General features: G+C 43.0%; 1 protein-coding gene across 1 annotated transcript in view; it reads left to right on the forward strand.

The window, feature by feature from the left end:
- The window catches only part of WT1 (Wilms tumor 1), a 70,987-nt gene that overhangs the window by 15,496 nt on the left and 29,758 nt on the right, over window positions 1–25,733 (forward strand). Inside the window, exons 4-5 of the mRNA XM_026041181.1 lie at window positions 16,516–16,626; window positions 25,257–25,326. Of these exons, the coding sequence (XP_025896966.1) occupies window positions 16,567–16,626; window positions 25,257–25,326 (130 nt within the window). The 5' untranslated portion in view covers window positions 16,516–16,566. The remainder of the gene's footprint in view (window positions 1–16,515; window positions 16,627–25,256; window positions 25,327–25,733) is intronic.

A 25,733-nucleotide genomic window follows, 5' to 3' on the forward strand; every position in this document is an offset into this window, starting at 1 on the left:
CTTTATAAACTTTAGAGTACCGTTAGGGTCCCTAGCTGGGATATAAATAAAGCAAGCTCTTTCAGAGGTTTATAGGAGTATGCTTAGTCCTCGCTTACGGCCTTAATTTATTATTGTTACAAATTCACAAGCTGTGAAATGTGCTGGTCACTGAGCTGATGGCAATAACTTCAGAATATGAATGAGAGCATCTGGATTGCTATTTACCTTTGTTTCCAAAGCCAGTTTTTTATCTTTGCATCATTTAACCTCAGAAATATGGCTGGGCTAGACAGCCATACAGAGCCTTCTCTGGAAGAGAGTATTTGCTTTCTGTAAATGTTCATTTCTTCTGGAAAAAAAAAAAAAAAAAAAAAAAAAAAAAGCTGTTTGCTTTCCCACCGCTGCACTGTAAGAAGACAAATCAAATTAATGTCAAGAAAAATAAGCAGCAACATCCCTAGGTAAAAGAAACAAGGAGGTAGCCCTCAGAAATTCTTCATTTCTGAAGCTTGTGTAGCACTCAAATCTCACTAAAGCCCTATTTTTTAGACTTTCTTAGTACATATTAACTCTGTTTGCCTTTAGTTACAGGTGAATTTCTCCTTGGGATATGATAAAGCCTTCCCAAATCATTGTCAACTGACTTTTCCCTGGCCTGAAAACCACTGTATTGAGACCTGCTAGTACTCAACAAAAAAAGGAATCTGCTATAGACAGTCATCTGTGCTTGATATCCAGAATATTTTCAGGAATAGCTTGGTGTAGTTTAATGCCCCGTGTTTTATGGGAGATCACACTGCATAATTACAGTAGCTACAGAGATGGAAAAAGAGCATAACCACAAATGCTGATCGGTGACTCTCAGCCAGGGCGCTGCCGCTTGGTCATGGACAAATCGCAATCACTTTTTTATTGCAACAACCCAGTTTGGCATTTGTTTGAGAAGTCCCTAGAAACTTGTTCTGAATTGTTGGGTTGATACAGATGAAGCTAAAAGATTATTCTCAGCATACCTCATTTTCTGTTTTCCTGTCACTATTGTCACTATTTAAGTTCTGCTTAGTTTATGATAAATATTATTTGCAGTGGGTCCCCTTGCTGGGCCCTAATGAGTTTATGGGAGACAATTTGAGCTTACTGGGTGCTGCTTCTACTGCTCAGAGTCCCAAGGCTTCTTGGTACAGCAAGCATATATTAACCCTCACACTAAGGACTGGATGTCTCCAAGGGGATGATTCAAGAACAAAATGGATACAAAGAGCACTTTTTTTTTTGAAAGAGACAAAGAGTTTTTCATGCAGTGAGAAATGAAAGTCTCCTCTCATGCTTCCAGAAGTCTTATCTCTTATGGGCAGCGCTGGCATCTAGAATGGCCCTCTTTCTGCCCTTTGGCTGTAAGAGATTTCTAGCCAGAGAACTAGTGGTCTGGAGACTTAGAGCACTGAATCCAAAGGAGGCAAATAGAGCTTAGTTAGTCTATCTCAGTCTCTTGAGGTAGGTTTAGGCTTGGGCTGTTTGTCAGGCTAAAGAGAGGTCTCAGACTAGACCATTCAAAGGACATGGCAAATGCTATAAACAAATTGGAGGACCCTGTGGGCAAAGCCAAGGGAGAGAAGGAAGTTTTTCCTTTAGTGTTTGAAAGTAARAGAGAAGACCAAACAGTGCGAGGGGTGTGGAGGAGCCTGTGACCTCGCGCGCACTGCTGCTGCGTGCCGCCCTGCTGCGCCGCTCGCCSGGTACTGCGCGGCTCGGTGGCTCTCAGCAGGTCACCAGCCCGGGCTCTTCTGTGTGAGGAAAGTCTCCCGAAATGCAGAGGGAGGAGGGYGTCTGGTGCGGACTGGAGCTCCTCATTCCGGGGCTTCTTACACTGCAGTTTGTTAATTGTTCTGTGTTGATTTCAAACCAAACAAAAAGGAGTTGATTCATCATCACTTGTTTATGTTTCCCTAATACTTTTTGAGGAGCTGATTTACAGAGGTGTCAGCTTGACGTTGCTAATTTATTGTGTGAAGGATTTGATTAAAATGCCAAGGAATTTGGCTAGAAAGCTACTCTTCCTCTCATGCATACCTTCTCTCTGTCTGGTCATGGTTTGTTTATTTTTCACTGTTCTTTTGAGTTTTCAGGTCATGCCACGGGCTGGGGCTACCTTTCTGGAGTTTAGATGTTGAAAAGCTCTTGATAAATGATGTGAGAAGAACTCTACAAATATTTTCAAGTCTCCTGAATGGTAGATGGTTCTGAACAAAGTTTAACGTTAAAGATGATAGATAGTGTTGAGTCCAGAGTTTGTTGTCCCTGGGCAGAGTGTGTATAGCCTGTGATAGACAGGTCTCCCAGTGTCACTGTTTTACCATGCTTGATGTGATGTGGGGATAAATAAAATACCTCTGCAAGATGCTACTGATAAGAATGTATAGAGTGTATAAATCTGTATAGATTTATTTATGTCTTTAGCCTCTTTTAAAATGCCAATATCTCTTGACAATATTCTGTGTGGTTTTTCAGCTGTGTGGTTATAGTTTCAGCTTCTTTTCTTATCTGAGATTTTTTGTGTCTCATTTCCTTTAGCTGCCACAATACATCGCACTTGGGTGGTTTATAACAAATATTTGTTTTTTTATATTACTTATAAWTTTTTTTCTGACTACTGAATTCATCTTTTTTTGGATGCTAAGGATCTCGCTGTCATTAGTGATTCTGTGCAGGCTCAGAGTTCATATTCGTGGTCAGAGCATACTTTCTAGACCCAGGTTTCTTTCCCAGGGTTTTGCCAGAGGAATTTTTGAAAGGAATAATTTACTCAGCTGATGAGTGGGCAGTTCTAACTTAGTGTTTCATTAGTGCATTATGTTTTCATTTCCCCTGTTGAATGTTGCAACTGGACTTGCATGGAAGTTCATCCAAAATTGTCTCTGTTTTCTACTGGACGATTAAGCTCCTGATGAACTCAGGTAATGTATTTCTGATTTGGACCCACACTCATTTATTTTACCACTGAAATGAAGAATTCACAAGAGAAGCTGAGGTTCATGCCATTTTTCTTCTAAGGTTTTCTCAGCCAAGGGGACCCATCATTTATGGGTCAAAAGTCTTTCCCAGCCCAGTGCCCTCAGGTGATTCCAACGAATTCCAGTCTAAGCTCTGGCCATTTTGCCACTGCTGCTTCCATGGTACCCTGGCGCCCCCCTCTTTTTCCATGATGCTAAGTCTGTAAAAAGTGGAATCTCAGCAAAGGTTGTTTTATTAGCTTGCAACTTAATCCCAGCTAATTTGGCTGTGTCTGCTTGTGACAGTGGAGAAGTTTGGCTAATGGTGCTGCAAATACTGTGTTCTAGAAACTTTGTTTCCTCTCCTTTTTCTGATCATATGACAACAAATGGGCAAGCAAAGATGGTTGTCCACAAAAGTAATTCAAGCCCTTCCCCAAAGCCTATTAAAAAAATCCTCATGTTGCTAGCCATGTAGTCAATTCCCATTTTAAGATGAAATATTTATAGAATTAAATTAATGATGACATTAATTTAGTGATGTTAAATTTGTGATCAGAATTTCAAAGTTTTGAATTCTTTCCCAGTCAGCTCTAAAATGCAGCTGTGGGTTTCTCACAGCGAGGACTGAACAAACAGAGAGGTCCTAGTGAAAACAAGGACCGTGGCGCGATGCTGTATATCTTGCTATTTTGCATAGTAGCTTTGTAAATATCTACGGATTTTGTCTACAGTTTATAAATAATCTTGGTACAATAACAGCTGCAGCAGAGCGGCTCAGATTATGTGTCTGCTTTTAAGAGCCTGGGCAAAACTAGCTCGGTTGTAATCAGGTTGAAAATTTGTTACCTGGGAGTTGAGAAATGAGCCTGAAAGAGGCAGGAAATTGCTTCAYGGGGGTAACTGAAATCCAAATAACCGGGGAAAAAAGCTGGAGCGGGCGGGAGCTGTGCCTGGAGCAGGAGCGGGCACCGGCGGCGGCAGCGGCGCTGGCCGGGCCCCGCAGCGCCCGCATCCCGGAGGTGTCATTGCCGCCAGCGCAGCGCCAGGCTGCGCAGCGCCAGGGGGGCAGCCCAACAGAGCACGGGGTTTTCAACTGTCAATCTGCAGGCGCTCTAGGAAGTGGGTGCCTCTCCTTAGAGCTGGGTTTCTCTGAAGGTGGCAATGGGGATTTCTCCTCATAAGCCTCATGCTTTTGGAGACCTCTGTGTCTAGCTTAGTGTAGATTAAAAAATAAATAAAATAAATGCATTTTCTGTGTCCCTAAAAGTTGTTTAGATTAGAATAGGAACGTGCTGTGTGCATAAAGAAAAGGCTTAGCCTGCATAAATTGGAGCTTTGATGAATTATTACCAAAAAGATTATTTTGGTCTGTAACAGTTGTCTACAAGTCAGATATTGTCTCTTGGTACTAACAGTTGGCAGTAGATCGTATAGTTAGAATGGCAATGCTAGGCTTAGTCATGCTTTTGTCTTTAAAGGATCTTTTTTTCTTATAACTTGGCATAATATAGAAGTCTACTCACAAATGTAGGAATCATTCACATAAATCAAAAATCGCAGATTTAACCCATGTTTTCCTGTGTGGTGGTGCTGGTGACAATGAAATAAAACAATATTTAAAGGGAAATGTTTAACACTGAAGTTAAACATTGCACGAGAGAATTCCTAGTATGTATTTTTTTTTTCCTTGGGACTACTGCTGAGTTCATAAGATAATCTCTGTGATATTTCTGAATTAATCGGAGTGGCAGCTACCGTGCTGTGTTTAGAGCTCTGGCCCACTCCTTCAGAGAATACTCAAGCATCTTCAGAAGTTCCCTCTTTTCTAATTGGAAATTGGGCAGCCATTCATTAGATGGACAATCTTTAGCCGTTCAGAACTATCTGGTTTGACTTCAAAGGTCATTTTCTCTGCATGTTATTCAAAGGAACATATGACAAGGACTCAAATTGGATGTTTGGGAGTGCAGTGTGTTGGACACCCTCTGCCCCCACCCATCCCCAGTCTGTTTGGACTAAGAAGGAAGAGTGTAGATGTTTTTAAAGCACATGTTGGAGTGATTTCCTCAACACTTGCACAGCTTCTGACCAAACTGTTTAGACGGCCCTTCAGAAGTTATTTACAAATATAGAGAGGGGAGCAGAAAGAGCCATGTGTGCCCCCTGCAAAAGAGTGCTCATGTTAATATTTGCTAAACAATACTAGCTAAAACAGAGAGATTATGAGCTTAATTTAGAAAGACATTTGGCCTGTAGCACACAGTGTCCAGTACCTCCAGCAGAGCCCAGAAACATGACACGGCAGATAACAGACTCTTGTAGTTTCCCTAGAAAATGCTCCAACTACAAAGGCAAATAGTCCTGTTTCTGTGGAAACAAAAGACATGTCTTGAAACAAAAATCCTGTGAAAGTAAAAAAAAAARAAAAAAAAAAAGATAACTGGAAATATACATAAGAAATGAAATGTTGGGTCAGTTCACAGCACTGCAAGTAAACAGAATTTTATAAACAAGAAGAGCCATTTATCAGTGGAGATATTTTCAAAACCAGCATAAATGCAGTCAGCTCCTGCTGTGTTGATGCAAAATCCATTCTATGCAATACTGTCTTCAAATGTACCGAGAATAGGGTCAAACAGGCTGATTTGAAAAAACATCTTTTTYAGTTGTGTCTTATTACGGTTCTTACCGTAGAGGTACTTCCTCTAGTTGCTTTCAATCTGATAGTTGCAACTGGATCCTTTTAGTCGAAACAAGCTTTATTTTTCAAGACACTCATGAAATACAAACATATCTAGAGTCTATAAGGAGGCATAGGTACCTGTTAGCTTTTGTACTGACAGGCTATCTGTGACAAGTCAGGGGATCAGGCCTCCTTATTGAGGTAGAAAACCTAAAATTACTGGCATCCTTATTGTACAAACATGAATTGTTTGCTACTAGCAGAGGCAATGGCTTCAAGATTCATGTTGTTGTACAGTTTCTAATTGCATTCAGACAGTTATGCTAAGATTGAAGGGTAAAACCATTTAACAGTCAAAATAAGGACGTAAGTATAAAACAAATAAATCAGCAAACAAATGTAATAGGAAAAGAAATACTGATTTCCATACAAGAGAATCATACATATACACAAGTGATTCTCTGGGATTTATCACTTTAATAAGCCCTTTACTAATATATTCCTCAGTTTTTCTGTTTAATTTTGTTTTAAACTCCCTTTTCCAAGCTTCAAATAATGTATTTGAGATGCTTGCTTGCTTTTTAGTGCTTTATTGTAGTAGCTACAACTAAYTCCAATCCCTTTGTGTGATTTGAAGAGAAAATTGTATACGTTTCTTTAGAAGTGSCATTTCGGTAAGTCGTATATGGCTTTTATATCACTGCTATTTAATGGACAGCATGATTAGATGTTCAGAAAAACCTCTTCCCTACAATACCAGACACCTTAGTTATTACTGGTTGGACTGGAAATCTTTCACGGGATGCTTTCCCAGCTCAGCTTTCTCTCTGTGTTCATCACTAGACCATTCCTTATAACTGAAATGCTGATCTTACATTTGTAACCATGCCATTTAATTTAGATAAGTTCTTTAAGCTCAAGAGATAAGGAGACTAGARAATCTCCCTATATGCTGCAAAGATTATTGGCAAGACTAAGTTGACCCTGTAACATCTTTTCACACCCTGGACTTAAAAAATTCAATATTTCCCTGTAGTAGTCTAAAGGAGTTACTAAAGGAGTCATTCCAACTTATATTTACTGGATGCTATAGGTGTTAGCAGTTAGTGTTAAAGCCAGTGAGTTAAAGCCAGTAAAGTTTTCATAACCATATTGGTTCTGTAACGACTTTGATTTTCTAGAAGCTGTTGTTTTTAGAAAAGAATCATGTGCTAGGTCCATTTGTATACGTATTAAAAAGGTATGCCTTAGGTACTTTAACACATTCATACATGCTACTATTTTTTTCAGTAAGTTTGGTATTTTAAATGCATTGAAATTTGGGCAGTATTTGTCATTAATCTATGAAAGAAACACTGTCAATGCCATGTAAAATTATTTCCTTCTTCTCTGAATATACCTGCCCAATAAACCTGTACGATCATTTATAGATAATAATGCACTGGAAATTTACACTAAGTGAGCCATTCAGCTCTCCACAATAAGGAGATGTGTTTATTTKCTTTTTAAACTCTGTTTCTAGATGTCTGTAAAGCAAAAACATCATTGCCCCAGAGTGTCCTGTGAGTCTCACAGAATGCTGTGTCTTTGCCTCTCTAGCTCTGAGCTGTAGACCAAACACTTGTGTGCCAAGCACAGCGAGCGTGCAGCAAATACTGGTCAAAAAACAAAAAGGGAAAGCAGAATGGAAAAAAAAAAAAAACCCTATATTTTCAGGAAATTGTTTGTCTGACCTTGGTGGTAATTACTATTTTCAGAAGCAAAACATTTCACTCTTTGATTCTTGTCCTTCACTTTGGAGATTATTGTTATTTGCAGACAGAAGCCTTTGTTAGTTCATTCATGTACACATGAAGTGTAGCTGTTTTTCCTTGCAATATCAATATAATGTTGCTGCTTTTTAGCAGAAGTGCATTTTTTTTGCATTTCCCTGTAACCAGGGTATATGATGACATAGTAATCTTATGATATCCTGCGTTTTTCAATCCAAAGTGTCTAACACATTATGCAGATATCATCAATAATCAGTGCYTTGTAACTGTCAATGTTGCACATTATCAGGAAAAGGCTGCCATGAGCTTGGCCATAGAAATTGTAACTTAGACTGCATTGTTCCTCTAAGGAAGGAATTGTTTATGATTTTGGAGTGTAAAATATATTGTGCACATCATGATTTACTTAACTGTTGTGAAAGAGAGTCAACTTTTTGAATTCTAAGTGCTTAAATTGCTGAGTTCTCAAGATCACTGCTGATACCAGGTCAAATGAGTTAAGCCCAGAGGAAGGCATGAATGAGAGACCAGAGGAAGACAACAGCATGTAAGACATTCCCACCCTGGCAGCGCGCTGTGAACAGTGTAATCAGCATCACCTCTAACGTAGGGTGTGCAGAGCTGTAACCTGTTGGTGAAAGAGGCACCCAGGGCTGCCAGTTTGAGCTTTTCTCTGAGTTAATGGGAGCGGTGGAGGGATTCAGACCCTCATGARCTTCTCCCTGCTCGCCCTTGCCACCCCAGTTACAACACCCCATGGAAAGCACTTCCCTCGCCTGGGGCTTTTGGGTGTGGCGGGAATATTGGTAAAATTCTGTTTACTTCTTGGTCTGTGCTGGGTAATGGGCTCCTCTTTCCTTTTCCTCATCTGASKGWKKKTTTKKTTTTTTTTTTTTTTTAATTATTATTATTATCTAAGGAAGGCCGTTGYTGAGCTMCTAAAATTAAGGAATTATTCCTACTGTGCTAGAGCTATTTTTTCCAAGTATGTCAAAGAGAACAAACAAAATAGAGCATTTCTCTGCAAAAACCAAGTGGTGCTGACTSTCAGCAGTGCCCAAGCAGGCTCCATCCATCAGGAGCCTTGGGGCACTAGCATGAGGCTTGCACAACCAACCATGCAACACTTGCAAACAGTCTCCTGCCGTCTACCCACTCATATACCCTCAGCTTTTCGGCAGAGCTTTTGTACATGCTGTTCATTTATCTGCACAGAATGTAGTCCTTAGCAAAAGAGACTCAATTTGTGAATTCTAAGTGCTTAAATTCATGCAAATTTAATCAAGATTTTTTTTTCTCAATATGCTAGCTACAGGATATTGCTCAACAAAATGAAGCTATTTGTTGAAAATAATGAGGATTTTGCCACCTTAGAGATGGAGGATATACTTTAGAGTCATATATAAGTGTGGCTATCAGAAAAGACAAAGAGAAATCATTGCAACATCTTCCTTTTACAGAGTACATTTAAGAATAAGGTTATTTGTATTTGTTTTAGACAGAGCTTTTTCAAAACTGCCAGACTTTGGCTCTGTGTTTACSCCACAGCAGCCTCTTCCCTTGAGGAACATCAGTGACTCTCAGCACAGTGCTGTGGCAGTGCAAAGGGACCAGAAAATCCCTGCAGCTGGTAGAAAAGGGAGCAGACACTCCCTAAAAATCTCCCTTCTGCGGTTTTATTAATGGACATGCTCAAGAAATGACCTCATCACATAGTCTGTATTAGGAGTGAGGGGATTTACTGGGAACTACGGGTGTTCCTAGTGGTCCACGGACAGTCTGGGCAGACAGCAATGATTTAAGCCTTAAAGATTCTTGAAATTGCCCCAAGCACTGCTCTGGTGACAGAATAGCCCATAGTGMAGCAGCAGAGAAATGACTTAAATGCATTATTCACGTGAGTACAGTCACTGTTGTGCTTTGGAGTTCTGCAGGAGCAGAATTAAGCTAATTAAGCTGTACTAGACGCCGGGTCTGCTTGTTGTCGCAGGAGGCGCCGGGCTGCGTGTGCAACCCAGGGCAGGGCCGGGGCCTCCTGCACCGGTGTTGCCTTCCTTGAGATGGGCTGCCAGGGATACCCACCCGAGTGGGAACTGCATATGTTCCCACATATGCATATGTATGTAGATAGAGCATATGTTCTAATGAGCTATCTGATACCGCGTGGTAAATATGACAAAGCAAAAGACAGTGACAAAGAGCTGCCATAGCCAATGCCTGGCACTGTGGGCTTTCAAAACACTTGTATCGGTTTCCGGCAAAAAAATGTGGGAGTGGTAGCAGCAGCGAGAGAGCAAGTGAGAGAACTTAGCCTGGAATATAGTTTCCCTTCTGCCCACAGCAAAGAAATTATAAAAACAAATTCTTGGCTCAAAACTTAAAAGGATAGGTTTGGAATGTTATCTTAAAGGCCGTTACAATCCTGRAGCTTCCAGGCGTGCCCCAGATAAAGCACTTTGTTTATCCATTGCCCCATTTGGAGTACAATGGCTCCTATAGTAGAAGAGCTCTAAGTATTCATCCTGGCATTGGATGGCAYGTGCTGACTTATTTACTCATTTGCTCTTTCCTTCTATAACCAGCTTTCTTGTRATTATGTGATGCATAATCTGTATTTTTGCAATGAGAAGTGCTAATTAGATTGTTCAATCAAATTGATTGTTATAGTTTGAGGTTTTGTTCTTTTTTCAGTGCAGTAGARATGAACAGGTTTTACATCAGTGTGATCTGGAGCAGAATCCGGAAAGAGTCTTTAGTAAAACTTTTTACTACCCACTTTCAGCTTTGCTTTAGATTTCATCTTTGTGTTTTGTCTTAAAGAAATCTAACTATTGGTCAGGATTAAAATAATGTTACTGTTCTTATATTGGTGAATGGCTAAAATGCAGCAACTCCAGAAGGATGCATGCCTTATAATTGAGAGGAATCACAATTTGAATACGACTTGACATTACCACTAATTAGAAACAAACAAACMAACCAAAGGAAAAAACAGCCAAGAGCAGTTGCTGAACACCTCTACTGTTGAGAACAAATCACAAAATACAGAATTAGGGGCATATGKATTTAGGTGATGCAAGTTAAAGGGCAGTTCTAGCTTCCATTGAAGCTGAAATCAAAACTCCTGTTGCCTCCATTAGCAGCAGGATTTCACCCTGTACAGCAAAGCGTGGGAGAGTTGAAGAAAATCTGTAAATGTTTTTGAGTCTTGGAACTAACTGTGATTCTCTTGGTGCTGAGGAAATAATTTGATTTCTCCCTTAAAGAAATGGCATTTTTGTGCCTTCTAATTCTGTTTGATAGTTTGCTATTATTTGTGCCCAGCACTGCCAAGAGAGTAGCAAACAGGAGGTGTGGTCTTTTTAGATGAACTTGGGTTGTTTTTGTGGGCTCCACTTGAGGCTTCACACTTTTACTTTAGCAGTAAAAATGACTTGTGATGACAGCTGGAGCAATTGCTGTGCATGGAATAAAACCGACTTTAACTTTGTTTTCTCACTCCAGTTCTCAAAAGTAAGTGGATTCTTGCAGATCTAAGCTGAAATACATAGATAAATTCTTGCTCTATGCAATAAAAATGGTTTATATGTTTTTCTGGTGCTTAAATGTGCAGAAGACACATGTAACCGTTACCGAAAGGTAAAAAAGAGAATGGGACAGATTTAGAGGCAATAAATTTTATTTTTATATCCTATTCTTCTCATTGCTTGCTATTTTTTTAAGCTCTTGTAGTGCTTTTTTCCAACTCCCTTGAAGTTAATAAGAGTTAATAAGTTAATAATCCTGATTAAGTCCCAAGAGACTTCTGAACATGTTAGAAAAGGTAGAACAATCTTTTCTTCAAGAAGTGACAGTGGTGTAGTTTTCAAAAATGTGTCTTGATAAAGAGAATTAGGAGCTTTCTACTGTTGCGGTACTTGCCCCAGTGGAGATAGACTTTAAACGACTATCAGCAGAAAGATGGTCCCATTCCTATGTTCATCACAATTTCTGCCTGTTTCTGCATATGGATATTGGAAGTTCTGGAGCCTGACAAATGTAGGCTGAGTGCTAGTGCAGAATGTAATGGATTGGAAATTGTAATAATGATCAATTCATTAAAAAAAAATGGGGGGGGRGGCGGTTCTGCTAAACTGCCTGTGACAGAAACGGAAGGGGTGCTGAGGAGGGTCGAGTTGCATGCCAGCTACGCCCTGTGTACTGCGGCTTGCAGAGCCCCAGAAAGCAAGGCCTCTTCCCACCTGAGCGCTCAATTTCTCTGCCCCGTGATGCTGAATGTCATTAGAGGACTTGGAAAGAATCTCTGTTGAATATCCCCTCTTGCCTACAAGGTAGAGCTGTTTTGCTGAAGGTCTAGCTGGGCCGTATCCGTAGGGGTAGGGGCGCTGTGTTTGTGCAGAACGTAGCAAAGTGCACGGTCAGCCTAAACAGAAAAACCCACGTTCCTGCTGCCTCTGGAATGCACAGCTGCATTCCCAGCGCGGCGCGCCGGGCCCAGACCCTGCTGCTGCCCTGTGTTCTTTCCTTTGGCCTTGCRCTGGGTGACTGCTCTTTCTTTTTATTTCTTCATTATTTTGATAATGTTATTTGCATCATGTTTAGTACAAAATATGTACTGTGAAACGTGTGTCATGCAGGTGTCACAGTGTCGTCATGAGGCTATGCGCTGCTTCTTGGTCACAGGAAACAGGTCCTTTCTCTCTGGTAGGTACCGGCAACCAAAACCCAGCCTTTTTCTATATGTTTAGATCACTCAACAGAAATGGCAGGGGATAAGTGAACATATATGTTAAATTCAGTATCCACAGCCTGCATAGTGCACCTTAATACCTTTTATTCCGCTGGCTTTGGTAGAAATTGAAATTCTTTTATATCAAAAATACTTGTAAAGGTAGATCCGACTGACCAAATGCCATACGGTAACATCCAGCTCATGGTGGAATAAGTATCCCAAATCGTGTGGGCCTTTCAGCTTTTGGATTGTACCCAGTGACTGCCAACAAATGCTCAGACAGCTGCACAAGCCGGTACTGGCAATAGCCCCATAGAATTTACCTCTACACCTGTTACCAGGATTCTTTCCTCAAATAATTCATAACAAAAATGCAGTTAGGATACATTAAAGTAGTTTCTAGTAGTTGTTGTATGTTCATCTTGAAACAGATAAAAAAATGTCATTCCACATTTAATGGACTACAAGCAAAGAAAGAAAACTATCTCCTAGTACACTGCGTAGTGAGCCACAGAACTTAAATTTTCAGTTTTACTGTTTAGGTTGCAGTGAAACACATATTTATCTAAAGTAGGGTAATTTTACAAATCTATAAAACCTGCATTTTCTCTGATATTCCTCTCCCCTCCCCCTATTTTAGTTAGGCAATCAGAGAAAAAAAATGGAAAATAAATCTTCATAAACTGCAGAAGGCTGAGCACAGCTTTTACTACATACCTCTGCAATTAGACTAATTTACTGCCTTGTGAGGTGGGGGGAAGTGTGCAAGGTACTCCTTGGATAAATATACCTCGGTAGGAAAAGCAGAGCTGCTCTGTAAGTGTTATCTGCTTGCATTCACCAAGTATCAGGGTCATTCCTATGGCTRCATACCGCAGAGCGCTAATTAATGGGGCTGCAGCTGGTGGTACCACTTTGGCTGCTTCAGCCCTGCCTCTTATTCCATATTTCTCAGGTTTGTATGACCAGACTTGGACCACATCCCATCGTTTTTCCCGCAAAGTACAAAAAGTACTTAAGCCTCTGCTGGAAACCTGCCAGACTTTCATAAAAAGAACAGGACTGTTGTTTCTTTGCTATTTTTATCTTCTCTGCCAAGAAAGACACCGCGCTGTATTGGCAGTTGTATATTCAAAATTGTCGTTAACACCGAGCTTCTCAGACGGGGTCTTTCCCAGCCTTGCTGCAGCCAGTGGCACCCAGCGCGTTGCCACCGAGCAGGCTGCGGCAGATCCCGGGAATCTGGTTTACTTTATGCGGGTGGTTTCTCCGGGCACAGGAGTTTTAGCAAGGGCATGCGGCAAGTGAATCCGCAGTAGGAAGCTGCCCCATCCCCACAGGGTCGTGCTGGGTGCAGAACAGTTGTGTGAACGTGTACCCAAGCATTGCGAAGCCCAAGCAGGGAGGAGTGATGTCCTGAGGGCCATGAGACTCCAAGGGAGGCTGCAGGAGATACCTTGCCCTCCGCAGGAGCTGCTCACCGTGGGTGCTGTGCAGTGAGAAGTGTGGCCGCACCTGCGCTCCCCTGCTTTAAACACACAGTCCCTTCTTTCTTTTCTGCATTCTCCAGGCTCCTCAGACCCTTTCTTTTCTGCAGCTGCCAAAATAACAGCTCAGTAAGTCACTTGCATCACCTAGAAATGTTGGAAAATGCTTTGTAGGAGAATATCTGCTTTATTTACATAACTAAAGATGCGCCAACTTGCGTACTTACAACAAGGCCTCATCATCTTTGGTACGTACACCTGATAGAATATAGCTAGTGATTCTTCTGTTTGCTTTGGAATAGAGAATGAATTTTCTGGGATTTTACAGGAATTTCTACTAAACAACATGTGGCTTTGGGATTCTTTACAAAATGTAGTATCTGTGAGAGGTAGCTTATGATATCCTTAACAGGTTAACARCAAGCAGGTTAACTTTAACTTCTTCCCTGCTGATTTAAGTATTTCACTGGGACACAAGGTGAGGAAGCAGATCCTTCAGCTCTTGCCCACACACCGAGCACGCAGCCTGGCGACTGTTTTTCATTCATGTGTTTCATGCTAGCTTCTGTTAACACAAGGTGTAGGGTCGAGAGCCCTTCTCTCCGCCGTGTAAAGCAGCTAACCCGGARTGCTCAGCAGCCTGCCTTCCCCATTCACAAGCGTGGAGAGAGGAGCTACTTGAGGGAGTTTGCAGGCTTGGTTCTTTCACTGAGCTGTGATTTATGGCTTTTGACTGAGGTCATTGCTTGGCAGGTAGTGATGACCATTTTGATTAATTAAAGACTCAGGCAACTCAAGGGCCCTTAGCATTTGTAACCAATCATAATCTGGCTGGCAATGACCATAACAAAAAAAAAATCTCTTCTTGTTTGGATCTATTTTAAACTAGTTTGGCTTTGTTTTCTTCTTTCTGCCATTACATGCTCTTTGATATGGTTCCAAGGATGGGTCAGAGTCACATTTTTCTTTGATAAACCTATTTTGGTTCCCTCATTGATGTGTATTGCTGAAAGCTGCACGTTTCTTTTCAATGTGCTGTTACATTACCACATCAAGGGAAGCTGAGGGGCCGTTCCCCAGCGCAGGAGCAGAGGGTTTCGTGGTGTCACCGACGGCACGTGCACAGTGCTGCTTTTCTGCTAGCGCTGCACCATCCGATTTATAACCCCTTGGATATCACCACAGTTCAGAAATGGCTRTAGTGGGGTTTTCTTTGCTACAGCAACTGTAAGGGGAGTAACAAGCGCTTAAGGAAAATACCAGATGGACCTGCTGTTGTGAGATACCCTGTCCCCACTACACTGTTGCTACGCTGTTTGTTGGAGGGGTTTGTGAACTGTGGAACATCCCTCTTCTGGAGGTCTGTGCCGACAGCTCCTCCCCACTGCTGTAAACTAATCCCTGCTGAGAGCTGTTCTCTGTTCCGCTGTCGCTCGCACGTGCCCTGAGTCCCTTCCCCATAATAAAGCTCCTCTATTTTGTCTCAGTATTTTGCTTGGCGTGGACAGCGCTGTGTAATACTTGCCCTGCTGCCTCTTGCAGTGAGCTGCAGAATGTGCCTCTCCGGCCGAGGTGGGAGGGCTGCTCTGCACACAGCAGCCTCCAGGAGTGCATTGCTCACATAGCTCGGGGGTGAGCGCGGCCACAGGAACTGCAGGGCTGCCGCAGTGGCCGTGCAGCCCGTAACACCACGCAGCCTTTGCTGCTGAGCCCCTTCCTTGCTGTAAAGCTGCTTGCGGAGCTGGGTCTTCTGCTTTGAAAGCCTCTCTCTGTACTGCGGGGCTGGGAAGGAGAATTTTTTTCTGTTACAGAGTGTAGGCAGCTCAAGCAACAGCAGTAAGATTTAGTATCTCAGTACGTGCATAGATAGCACTATCATCCATTGTGAATGAAATGTCATCCCTTGCAAAGGAAAGTACCATTTTATTAAAGCAGTCTTGTTTTCAAAATGCTGGGTTTTTTTTCCTGATATTCTACAGTCTCCGGAATTTGTTTAGAGRATATTGATATGCCTTGTGGGCTTTGATTTTCTTTATTACATTTTAAATGACTGAAATATAGGTTAAAAATAAATTCCCGCACTAAGCAGGGAGTTATTATTACTTTTGTTATTACTCATTATTCCTTCCTTATTACCTTATTCTATGACGATGTCTTGGAGCCACRGTGCTGGAGCTATTCCTCCCCAGTGATAGGGGCTATACAAACATAGAAGAAAGGTGGTCCTTGCTTCAAAAGGAGAGAAAATATTTCTGTGGAGTGCAGAGGGAAATAGATACTGGGAAGGCTCTTTTTTCACTCCCGAGTCTTTCCTAGCAAGATCCTCTCTAGATTCAGGACTGTGCACGCGATGCTCCTGAGTTGGAAGCCATACTGGGAAGCTCAGCACACGCCTCAAGCACTTCTAGATGCCAACAGCCTGTCCCAGAGTTTCATGTTCCTCTGAGGAAGGTCACAGCCTCCTTTTTACAGGTGGTGGTGGGGACGAGCTGGGACTAGGACCTACTGCCTCCTAACCCAGTCACCTCTGCTCTGTGCACAGAAGGGTGGGACTGAGATGAAATTTCCTCASATTGCCAGAAATTTCAGCAGACTCCAGAGATCTCCAAACCTAAACTGTCTCCAACGCCTCTCATGAGTCCAGAGCCTCACCTCTTCCCCTCTGTTCAATTGCCAAACCTCTTGCTTCCTTTYAGTGACAGCTTTGCAAGTGCAGCTGTGTATTTTCAGCAAGAACAAGGAAAATTTGGGGGTGGAATATGATTGAATTTTTAAAACCCATAGGAAAGTTTTTGGTTTGAACATATTAGTCACTCAAGTTCAATTAAAGCTTAATTCCTAAAGATGTTACGTGATGCTACCACAGATGATCCGGAGAGCTACAGGAGGATGGTCTTTGCTGTGATCCGAGCGCTGGATGCGGGAACTCTCACTTAATAACCTCCTTCTAGCCTGTGGGAAAACTGAGGCAATGAAGGTCAGTGATGGATGCCTGGAGGGGTCTGTGTTAGATATAAGGAGTCAGGTTAGATATCAGCAACCTCTGGTTGCCGGTGCTGTGCAGAGCCACTTGGCAGCTTTCCTTTTGTTAAAATAGCAACAATCTGCCTCTGTCATCTGCCAAAGGTGAACATGCAATGCAGTTTTATGATTGAGTTCTGATACAGGTAAACATTTCTTAGAGAAAATAATGTTCCAAATTAACCTCATTAACCGGCCTTGCAGTCCCCCTTTTCTTTTCCTTGCATGCAGCCCTAAGTGCTGCTGCCCAGGGGCAGCTCCGCTCCTGGCTCGCGCTCCTGGGCACTCTGCTTGCTTTCACAGCAAGCCATGCCCAGCTTGCTTGGGGCACGCTTGCAGCAAGTCTCTCTCTGGATCTGTTTTGGAAGTGTGGGGGGTCAGCAGTGCACTGTATGAGGCTGATGTGCTCTAGATTTACTTGCTTGCTTTTGASTTCTTTAATCCTTTCAGAGTACTTGACTAGGCAATGGGTAATTCAAGAAAAGAACTACCTGCTGTGTGGAGCCGATGGAAACATGCCTGGCTTTCCTGGGCACAGTGCTCTGGGAGATCCTAGTGCCAGCTCTGGTCAGGATGCCTCTCCAGAGGAAAAGCCAGCACTGGCATTAGAAAAAGTCTATCCAGCTTTSACTCACCAGAGCAGCAGCTGTGGATCCTCTGCTGTGAAAACTCACCTCTCCCACCACACCTTTCATCTCTCTCCTTGCACGAACCTTGAGGTGGTACCTAGTGAACAAAGAAGAGATATTGTCTGACATGCCCTGCACTGGAGAGCATGGCAGCCCAGGGAGTGCAGCCCTCTGTCACAGCCTTCTTAAGCTTCCTGCCAGCCCTTTTAGTTCCTCTCCACCCTCCTGAAGCAATTCTGCTGTCTCTTCTTCTTCAAATTAATTTTGCCTGTGCTATAAAATACTGAGGCCTTCTCTGAGTTTGCACTCCTTTCCATCCTTTCCTGCTCTGCCCCGAGTGAGACCAAAGTTGTTTTAGGATGTCACTGCCTATTTGATGGCATTCAGGAATGCAGGATATCGTGACAACAGAGCTGGTGTCACAGGCCTTGTCACATGGGGAAAACTGACAACAGGGAATGGGAAGAATGGATATTTTTGGTAAGACCTCATATATTTTAGAGTGACCTGAGCACTTTTATGTCATCTCTTCCATTTTTGACAGAGCAAGGAATTGGCACATAGCTCAACAATAATGTCTGTCTGGAGTGGATTCTGTAAGCTTGGCTTTTCTTTTTTTGGCCTCCTTTTGTATATGTCACAGGACAACTTTTTATGAGGTCCTTTATAGGAATTGAAAGAGAATCGGTTTACATCCTGCTTAGAAAAACTGGTATCAAGCAACTTCTTCAAAGTTCCTCACATTTCCCCAAGCATAAGTAAAAGCCCAAATGGTTAAGTCAACCCCAGCTAATTCAACATTTACTAAACTCTGTCCTTACTCACACATTCTACTGTTCCCAAGCAGAATAAAGGATTGGTTTATAGGTGACAATGGTGCAGATGAAAAGAAGCAGAAAATATCCGCTTTGGAAAGATATGGGCACTTCTCTGGAGCATTTAGAACAACCTGATGTTGTTGCACCTCTTGATCWCTGTGATTATGCATCTTTTCCTTCCCCTCTCAATGTAAAGATTCTGTTCAGCTTGCTCAGCATAGATCAAGCCTTTTCCCCCTGCGAATTTCGAAGATTGGAAGCGGGATCTGAAATGCCAGCAAGGTTTTGCAAGACCCATATCAACTGAACTGTGCAAATAACTCCCTTATTAGTTTCTTGGCTGAACTGAAAAACTGAGAAACAATTTGTTATATGACAGTGGAATTAATGAATCTTGATTTCCCAGATCTGAGCCCTTCCCTCTGAGCTCCTTGCCCACCCTTGTAAGCCCTGCTCCCTACACGTCCCCTGTGATTCCTCCTCTCCCGGTCTCTTCCCTTCCCCTACCTCTCCCCAGAGAACCGCTGGGCAGTGGCAGCACCTGCCGGAGCTGCCTCTGAGTAGTCATCCACCAAGGAGGAGCCGAACATCCTAAAGAGCAGCAGTGCTCCACGGAGTGCTCCTTTCCATGGGGACGCCAGCTAGGACCCTTTGTTTGAGCTGCCTGTTTTCCTGGAGCTTTTCTGCATGTAGCATGGCTGGGAATTTCACATCTCTACAGAATTTGGATGGAATAGGCCTGGGTTTCAGAAGCTGTAGGAGAAGTGGATGAACTGGCAGTGCAGTCACAGACCTTTGAATCTGCCTACAAATACTTTGCTTGAACCCAGATGAAGTATTTTTGGTTTGTTTTCCAAGACTTGGTAACTCCGTGGACTAAAATAAACAAATCTGTGTATGAAATGACACTTGAAAAGTTTAGCTTCTTTCTGACCATTTATATGTACTTGTTTTTAGAATAGTGGTGGGTTTATTTCTTTACATATTTTAGAAGCAAAGCATGGCACACRGTTTGTGTCAGCTTCACTGGACTTTTGCTACCATGATGCTGTCCGTATCCTTGATATTCGCCTTCGTTCCCTCTGTATTTGCTACACAGCCCAAAGGTGGCTGGTGTTGTGGGAGAGCAATGTGGTATTGCTGTGACTCTTGTTGACTTCTGAAAAGGTTGAGGTATCAGTCCCAAAGAGTTTTTCTCCTCCCTTAACAGAGTTTCAGGTGCTCAGGTCTAAAGAAGTTCTGCTCACTCCAGAAGATTGCAGCTCCAGAGGACATGGCTGAGCACAAGTTGGCCTTTTGAAGTGACAAGATTCCTAGATTGCTGGTTCCTTCAGCAGGGATCATGCTGCTGTTTGGGCTTTTTTATTGACAGATAGAAATAAATCCTAGGCAGAATCTTCAGGAATGTAGTCTCTTGGCATATCTAATGTAAAGGTATTCCATTTTCCTCTTGCAGACATTGGCATTAAGATGCCCATGCTTGTCAAAAGAAAAGGACGAAGTTCTTAAATTCATAAATACTTAATTCACTATATGTAGTTTCTCTGGAATCCATCTCCCTTTTCCTAGCTTATTCTGCAGTTGTGACTAGGAGTTTGTATTGCATGTGCATGCATTCATTTGGATTGTATCTTTCTTTCTTTCCTGGCCAATGGGTTTACTACTCCAGTATCATTGTATAGAAAACACAATAATAAACACCTGCCTGCTGGAAGCCATGAATGCTGTCCTCCTCTACCTAGGCTTCGAGTAAGGAAGTTGGATCTCCAGAGAAGTGGTGAAACGTGCAAAAGTGATGGGCAGCTCCGGGAGCAACTGTGTGGAATTCCAAGTGCCAGCTGCTGAGCTGTGCTCTCACAGTTGCCTTGTAAGCGGTTCTCATCTGCTGTTATTCTTTTTATTGCTGAAGCATCTAGGAACCGAGTGCCAGATTGATACCGYACCGTTCTAGGCATTTTCATTTACAGATCTCATTGAGAAATATTCCCTTATGCATGTGCCTGTTATTTTTTGTCCTCCTTCTGTATTTCATTTAATGCACTGGGTGAACTGCATTAGAAGAATCCCTGCAGTCACTGACTGTGCATTAACACTCCATGCCAAAGATAAGCCCTAGTGCATTAAGCTTTGCAATAGCACAGTGTACAGGTGATTTTTAAGGCAGAAAAGAGATGCTCACTAAATCTAACTAAATCTAATCTGTCTTGAAACATGAGAGAGAGAGAGAGAGAGAGAGAGAGAAGGAGGAAGATGGGTAGGTTGTAGTGTCTTTTATTTTTGCTCTGCTCTATTCCAAACCAGCCTTGGTGGTATCAGACAGCTCATTATCACGCTCCTGGCTGCTTGGCATCTCTGGAAAATGGAGTTCATGGGATAATTCCTACCCACAGGAGTAGCAAAATTAATGCTAATTGCCAGCTCTGCTGCCATGGTTATGCAGAACAAACATCTCCCTTGCCCCCTGGGCAGGAATCAGCCCCAGTACGAAGGTATTTGATTCACTGCTCTGAATAGAAATAGATTGAATAGAAAGCATGGGTCAGCAAGGATGCTGTGTAGAGAAATCATATTACACCTTCCAAGCTGTTAAAGCAGATGCACAGCTGTGTCCATACTTCCCTTTCAGAAATGTTAAGCTGATCTGAGCTTTCTGATGAGAAATTGGGCAAGAGGAGACAAGGCTGGGTGGCYGCGGCAAATGGGAGGAATCATTTCTCGGCACCCTGTGCGAGTGCTGAGGAGAGGCTGGCGAGGCGCTCGGCGAGCTGTTGCGAGGGACAGAAAACCCCTGCCCTTCAGGGAGGCTGCCCCTTTCTGCCAGCCACGGCTGCTGTCCCTGTTTCCACACTCCTGCTCTGGCTGCAGGSGAGGCTCTGGCAGGGGCAGGGGAGCCGTGTGCCTTTTGCTGGCTCCCTGGCCAGGGTCCCAGGGAAGGGCTGCGCTCACCGCAGCYGAGCGGGTGCACAGCACAGGTTGTGCCCCCGGCCGCAAGTGCAAACCTTGTTCTAGCAGCCGCCAGCAACACGTGTTCTGTCTGCAAACTGCACGGAAACATATTCTTAATGAACTTCTTCAAATATAAAGGCCATTTAAGTGACATATGACTTTCAAAACAAAGTATTCTACGGGGCATATATATCTCTCCCCACTCCTCTGTTTGCTTTTCCTGCTTTGGCATCTGACGTTAATGTCTGTCATTGAACATCTCAACCTTTGTATTTGTCTCATGGGAGACACAGATCAGAGTGTTTAAGCTTTGAAATTTGGTATTGCTGGCATTTTTTTGTTCCCCACAAATGTTTTCGATGATACTAATGGTGTTTATCAAGTTTTGGAAGAAAAATCATTAAAGACAGAATCCAAAATAGCCTTGGTGATTCAAATTGCTCTCTGAATGAACTCTGGGAAGCTGAAATTAAGATACAGCATCAGCCTTTTCACTTGTACTAGAAGTCAGGCTATTTGCAGATACTGCTTGAAAGGAAGAAAATGTGAAATGCTTCAGACAAAAGTTTTTCAAATTGTTCAGAGAAGGAATGACTTTTGATCAAAAATACCTTCTGTGTGTTCCCAGTTTCTGAAGACGTATTTATTTCCAAGACTAAAACTGCTGTCTTTTTATTTTTACAGTCTTTGTTTGAACTGAGATCCACATTCATTGTTACTGAGGTTTAATAATCTAAGGGTCACTCGAAGGGCTTTTGTTTGAGAGACCTTTCAAGCCAAGCCAAGGCAGCRGTTTAGAGAACGGTTCTTGTTTGTAGACAAAAATATATTAAAACAACCAAGGGAGCTATTACTCTTCCACATAATTATTTTTAATGTCTCATTGGACATGTATGAAATGCCTTTGAGTTCCTGTGGGAGAATTACTTTTTTGCCTTGTTTTTACATTTTGCAGCGTGGCTTTTGTTAAATTTCTGTGCGACTTTTCTATTGAGCAACCTTCACCCCAGAAGACTTTATAAACATGAGCAGTATCTCTAGGAACACGCTGCCAGTGTAGCCCATGGAGCACTTGGAGACTTATCATAGGGCCTGATGCCTTGCAGACTTTATGGCATCTATTTTTTGTGGCCCTGGCTTCCAGCGGGGAAGATGGCAGCACAGYTGTGGATCCAGGGCCGTGGGCAGCAGCCCGTGGGAAAGGTGGGGAGCGGGGAGAAGGGCTCAGGCCGTCTCAACTGCTCGCATGACAAGTAATCAAAGCAGCCACGTGTCTTTGGCAGGGAAACATTCTGCAAACGCGTTGCCTCTCTGAGTGTCTTCCAGCTACCAGGAAAGAGAACATACCCTTCTCTTTCATAACAAGAGCTAACTCGGTGGGGGAACAAGCACAGAAATCACAGAGCAGGGAGAGGGGGAGAGTAGCATTAAAGAAAAACAGAAACCATCTTTTAAGAAAGCACCTCTAACAGGGATATTTGAGCTTGGCTTAGGACATGCTCCTGCTGTGGGGAGGTGCAGGCTCAGCAGGTGCTGCTTTCAGGCTTCTCCCTCCTATTGCATGCTTGAGATCCTTTAAATCTGCCATCTGCATTTTGAAAGATGCCTGTGTCTTTCTGTATTTCTTGCTCAGCTGGTGAGAGGCTCCTGATGTCCAAGAGCAGATTTATTAGCACCGTTGCTGTGCCCTTTCTGCAGGCACGGGGAAAGTCACACTGACCCCGCATGGCCTGTGCTGTTAATGCYGTCCTTGTGCTCCTGGCACCCACTTTGCATCAAGGCCCAAAAAGCACCAGAGCTAAAACTGTGAACCTCAAACCTGTCATGCATTAAAAGAAATGTAACTGCTCATCTGTGTGTTTGACACTGAGGTACTTAAAGACCTAGGGATTACATGAGYGTGCCCACTCTGTGCTCAGAGCACTCTCTGAGGCTGCAGTGGCTTTACCTCTCTCCTGTGTTGTAAAAGGAAAAGCAAACTCTGAGCTCAGGCAGTGATCATGCAGCTCTGTTTCAGTTCTGACACCTTATGCAAACATATACCATTATCAGAGTCTAGTCCTAAAACTGGTCAGGTTTTGTAAAGAGGGAGGAGTATATTAAAGATATGTAGATAGCTCTTTCTCTTGGCTGGATGTAAACCCCGGTTCAAGTGTACTGCGCTCCTGAATTCTGAAGGCAATCRTTACCCTGTGTTCGCCATCTTCCGATTACTAGACTTGAAGTGGCTCAGCTCRTAGCTTTTAAATTGTAAGCTAAGGAGGTGAAGTGCAATTTGCAACAGCATCTGGTTTGTGGAATTACCTTGCAGTATTCGTGGAAAGGAACTACGCTTTTCTGACAGTGAAAGGCAGTGACAGTTGGGTCTTTGAAGTAGGAGATGATGAGACAAGCAACCTGCTGTAACTGTGTAATGCAGTGATCTGTCTGTATGTTCAGTGTTTTCGGCATCAGTTACCCCAAAACAAATGACATTATTTGGTGACTTGACTTTACATTAACTTCTCTATCTTGAAGCAATAATTTATGTCTCAAGAATATAAGATAATATGCACTCATTCACTCATTCAGCATCTTCCTAATGTCACAGTGCCATAATACTTGTGAAGTATTTTGCACATGAAAAGCACTGGAAATAATATGTGTTCTTTATGATACATGCCTTGAGCAAGAACAACAGAACAAGTGAGGGAATTTCCTAAGGAAATCATGACTTAAGGTCTTCCTAGAAAGTCAACCTTGCCATGTCATCTGAAGTACCCTCTCCTGGTGTAATAAWTACATGCCTTTGGATTTTCACTTAGTTGTTCAAGGTACTTTATTCGATGGTTTGTGTGTCCTTACATTTAGAGACATCCAAATGTAATTTAGAAAATACTTAGTGCAGCACCAAGTTCTTTTCCTCTGGAGAGACACTCTTAGAGGGATAGCAGGAAAAATGAGAAGGACTTCATACGCAGAGCCTGGGCGGTTAGGATAAGAGGACATAATAGTCTATATGTAGCATGAGAGAGGGAGAAGAATTATGTCCAGTTTGGCAGGAGGATGTAATGAGTAATAGATGGAATGATGGAGGGGAAATAAAATTGGCTGGATGAAGAAAAGCTTCCTGACCGCGAGATCTTGTTTGATTACTGAAGCTTCCCGGGGGACTTCTGTGATTTGGGAAAAGTTAGGCCAGACTGTTCAAAGCCCAGCAGTGCTGCACAAAGCATAGTTCTCTGGTCACCTAATGCCTTGGCATCCAGGGCTGGATGGTGCTTCCCGTCTTAGAAAGGAGCTCGAGGTTGTTTGGACTTGTTGTGTTTGCCRGGCAGCTCTGGTTGCCGGTGCGCTGGCTGCGCCAGGGTTGGTGTCACTGTCCTGGCTGGTGTAACTGAGCAGTGCAGCAGGGGAGCTCAGACGCTTGAGGAGAAACCTGCCTCTTCTGAGCATGCAGGGAGCCCAGCACCTGCCTGCTCCCAAGAGCCGGCCAGTTGGAAATCTGGAAAGCCTGAATTTTGAAACGCAGCACACAGAAATGTGACCTTCTGTAGATTAACTAATACACTAACAAAGCAAAATATCTGCTTATAAGGATACTCCTATTTGAATTATCTTCTACTTTGAATGTTAGGCATATTATCTCATGGGGGCACAATTGCTTCTGTAGCAATAGGTAAATAACTTGTATATCCTGAGATATATCTAATTTCAACCGAAGGAAAAAAATAAATAAATCATTTAGATCTGGAACAGTGATCACAATGGAAGTTTCATTTTCAAGGGATTTATGGAGACTTGAAGTCAGTATTATGTTTTGAATAAATGCACCATTGACCAGTATCAGATTTCCATAGGCTTTATCTTGTTTTTCCTAAGCAACTGCTCATAAACTTTTTTAATATCTTGATTAGCACGATGRTGCTACTTGCAGATCTGTTCATAGAGCTATTAATCTACCACACTGCAGTCTAAAGAGAAGAGTCACACTAACTTAGCCGTTCCTTTCGTTATTTCGTTTCAAAACAAGAAAAACAAGCTGGCAGGCTTTCTCCGTCGTGGCTTTGCGTGGCCAAAGCGCGCGTGCCGGCCCGCGGGGGATGCTGCTCGCGGTGTGCTGCCGGCAGACGCTGCCGTGCGCGCGGGACGCGGGGCTTGGCCGCATCCTTCCTACCGCTTCCGAATGCGGATGCCTTTGCTTTGCCTTCCAGGTATGTGCCCCGATTCCAAGACTGTGCTCCAGGTGGCTCCAACGATTCCTAGAGCTTGTGCTTATCACAGGTATGTCACGGACTTTTTGTCTAAATTAACTCTATTTACAATTCAGTAAGCCTTTATGCTTGGATATACCGGGGATAAATTAATTCCTTGGCTCCAAATTACCATGTATCTGATATGCATTTATAATATACTCAGCTTTATATTATTTTTGCTTTGTATCTCCCAAAACAGTAATTTTATTATCTTCAAGGCCATTAGAGATAAAGCCAAGAACCGAACTCCAAGAACCGGAGCCTTTAAAATTGTTGTATTTTATACGCCGGTACCAACTGCCTGCACATATTCCGTGTAGCAGTGGGGGTCTCGCCGTGCCCAGGCCCGCGCTCGGGCGCTCGGGCGAGGGATCCCGCCGCGGCAGCCGCGTAGCTGCTCCCGGACGAGCCGGTGGCACCGGCACCGGTCCCGGC

The sequence above is a fragment of the Nothoprocta perdicaria genome, unplaced genomic scaffold, assembly GCF_003342845.1.
Source record: "Nothoprocta perdicaria isolate Ctin4 unplaced genomic scaffold, notPer1 scaffold_28, whole genome shotgun sequence".
NCBI lineage: Eukaryota > Metazoa > Chordata > Aves > Tinamiformes > Tinamidae > Nothoprocta > Nothoprocta perdicaria.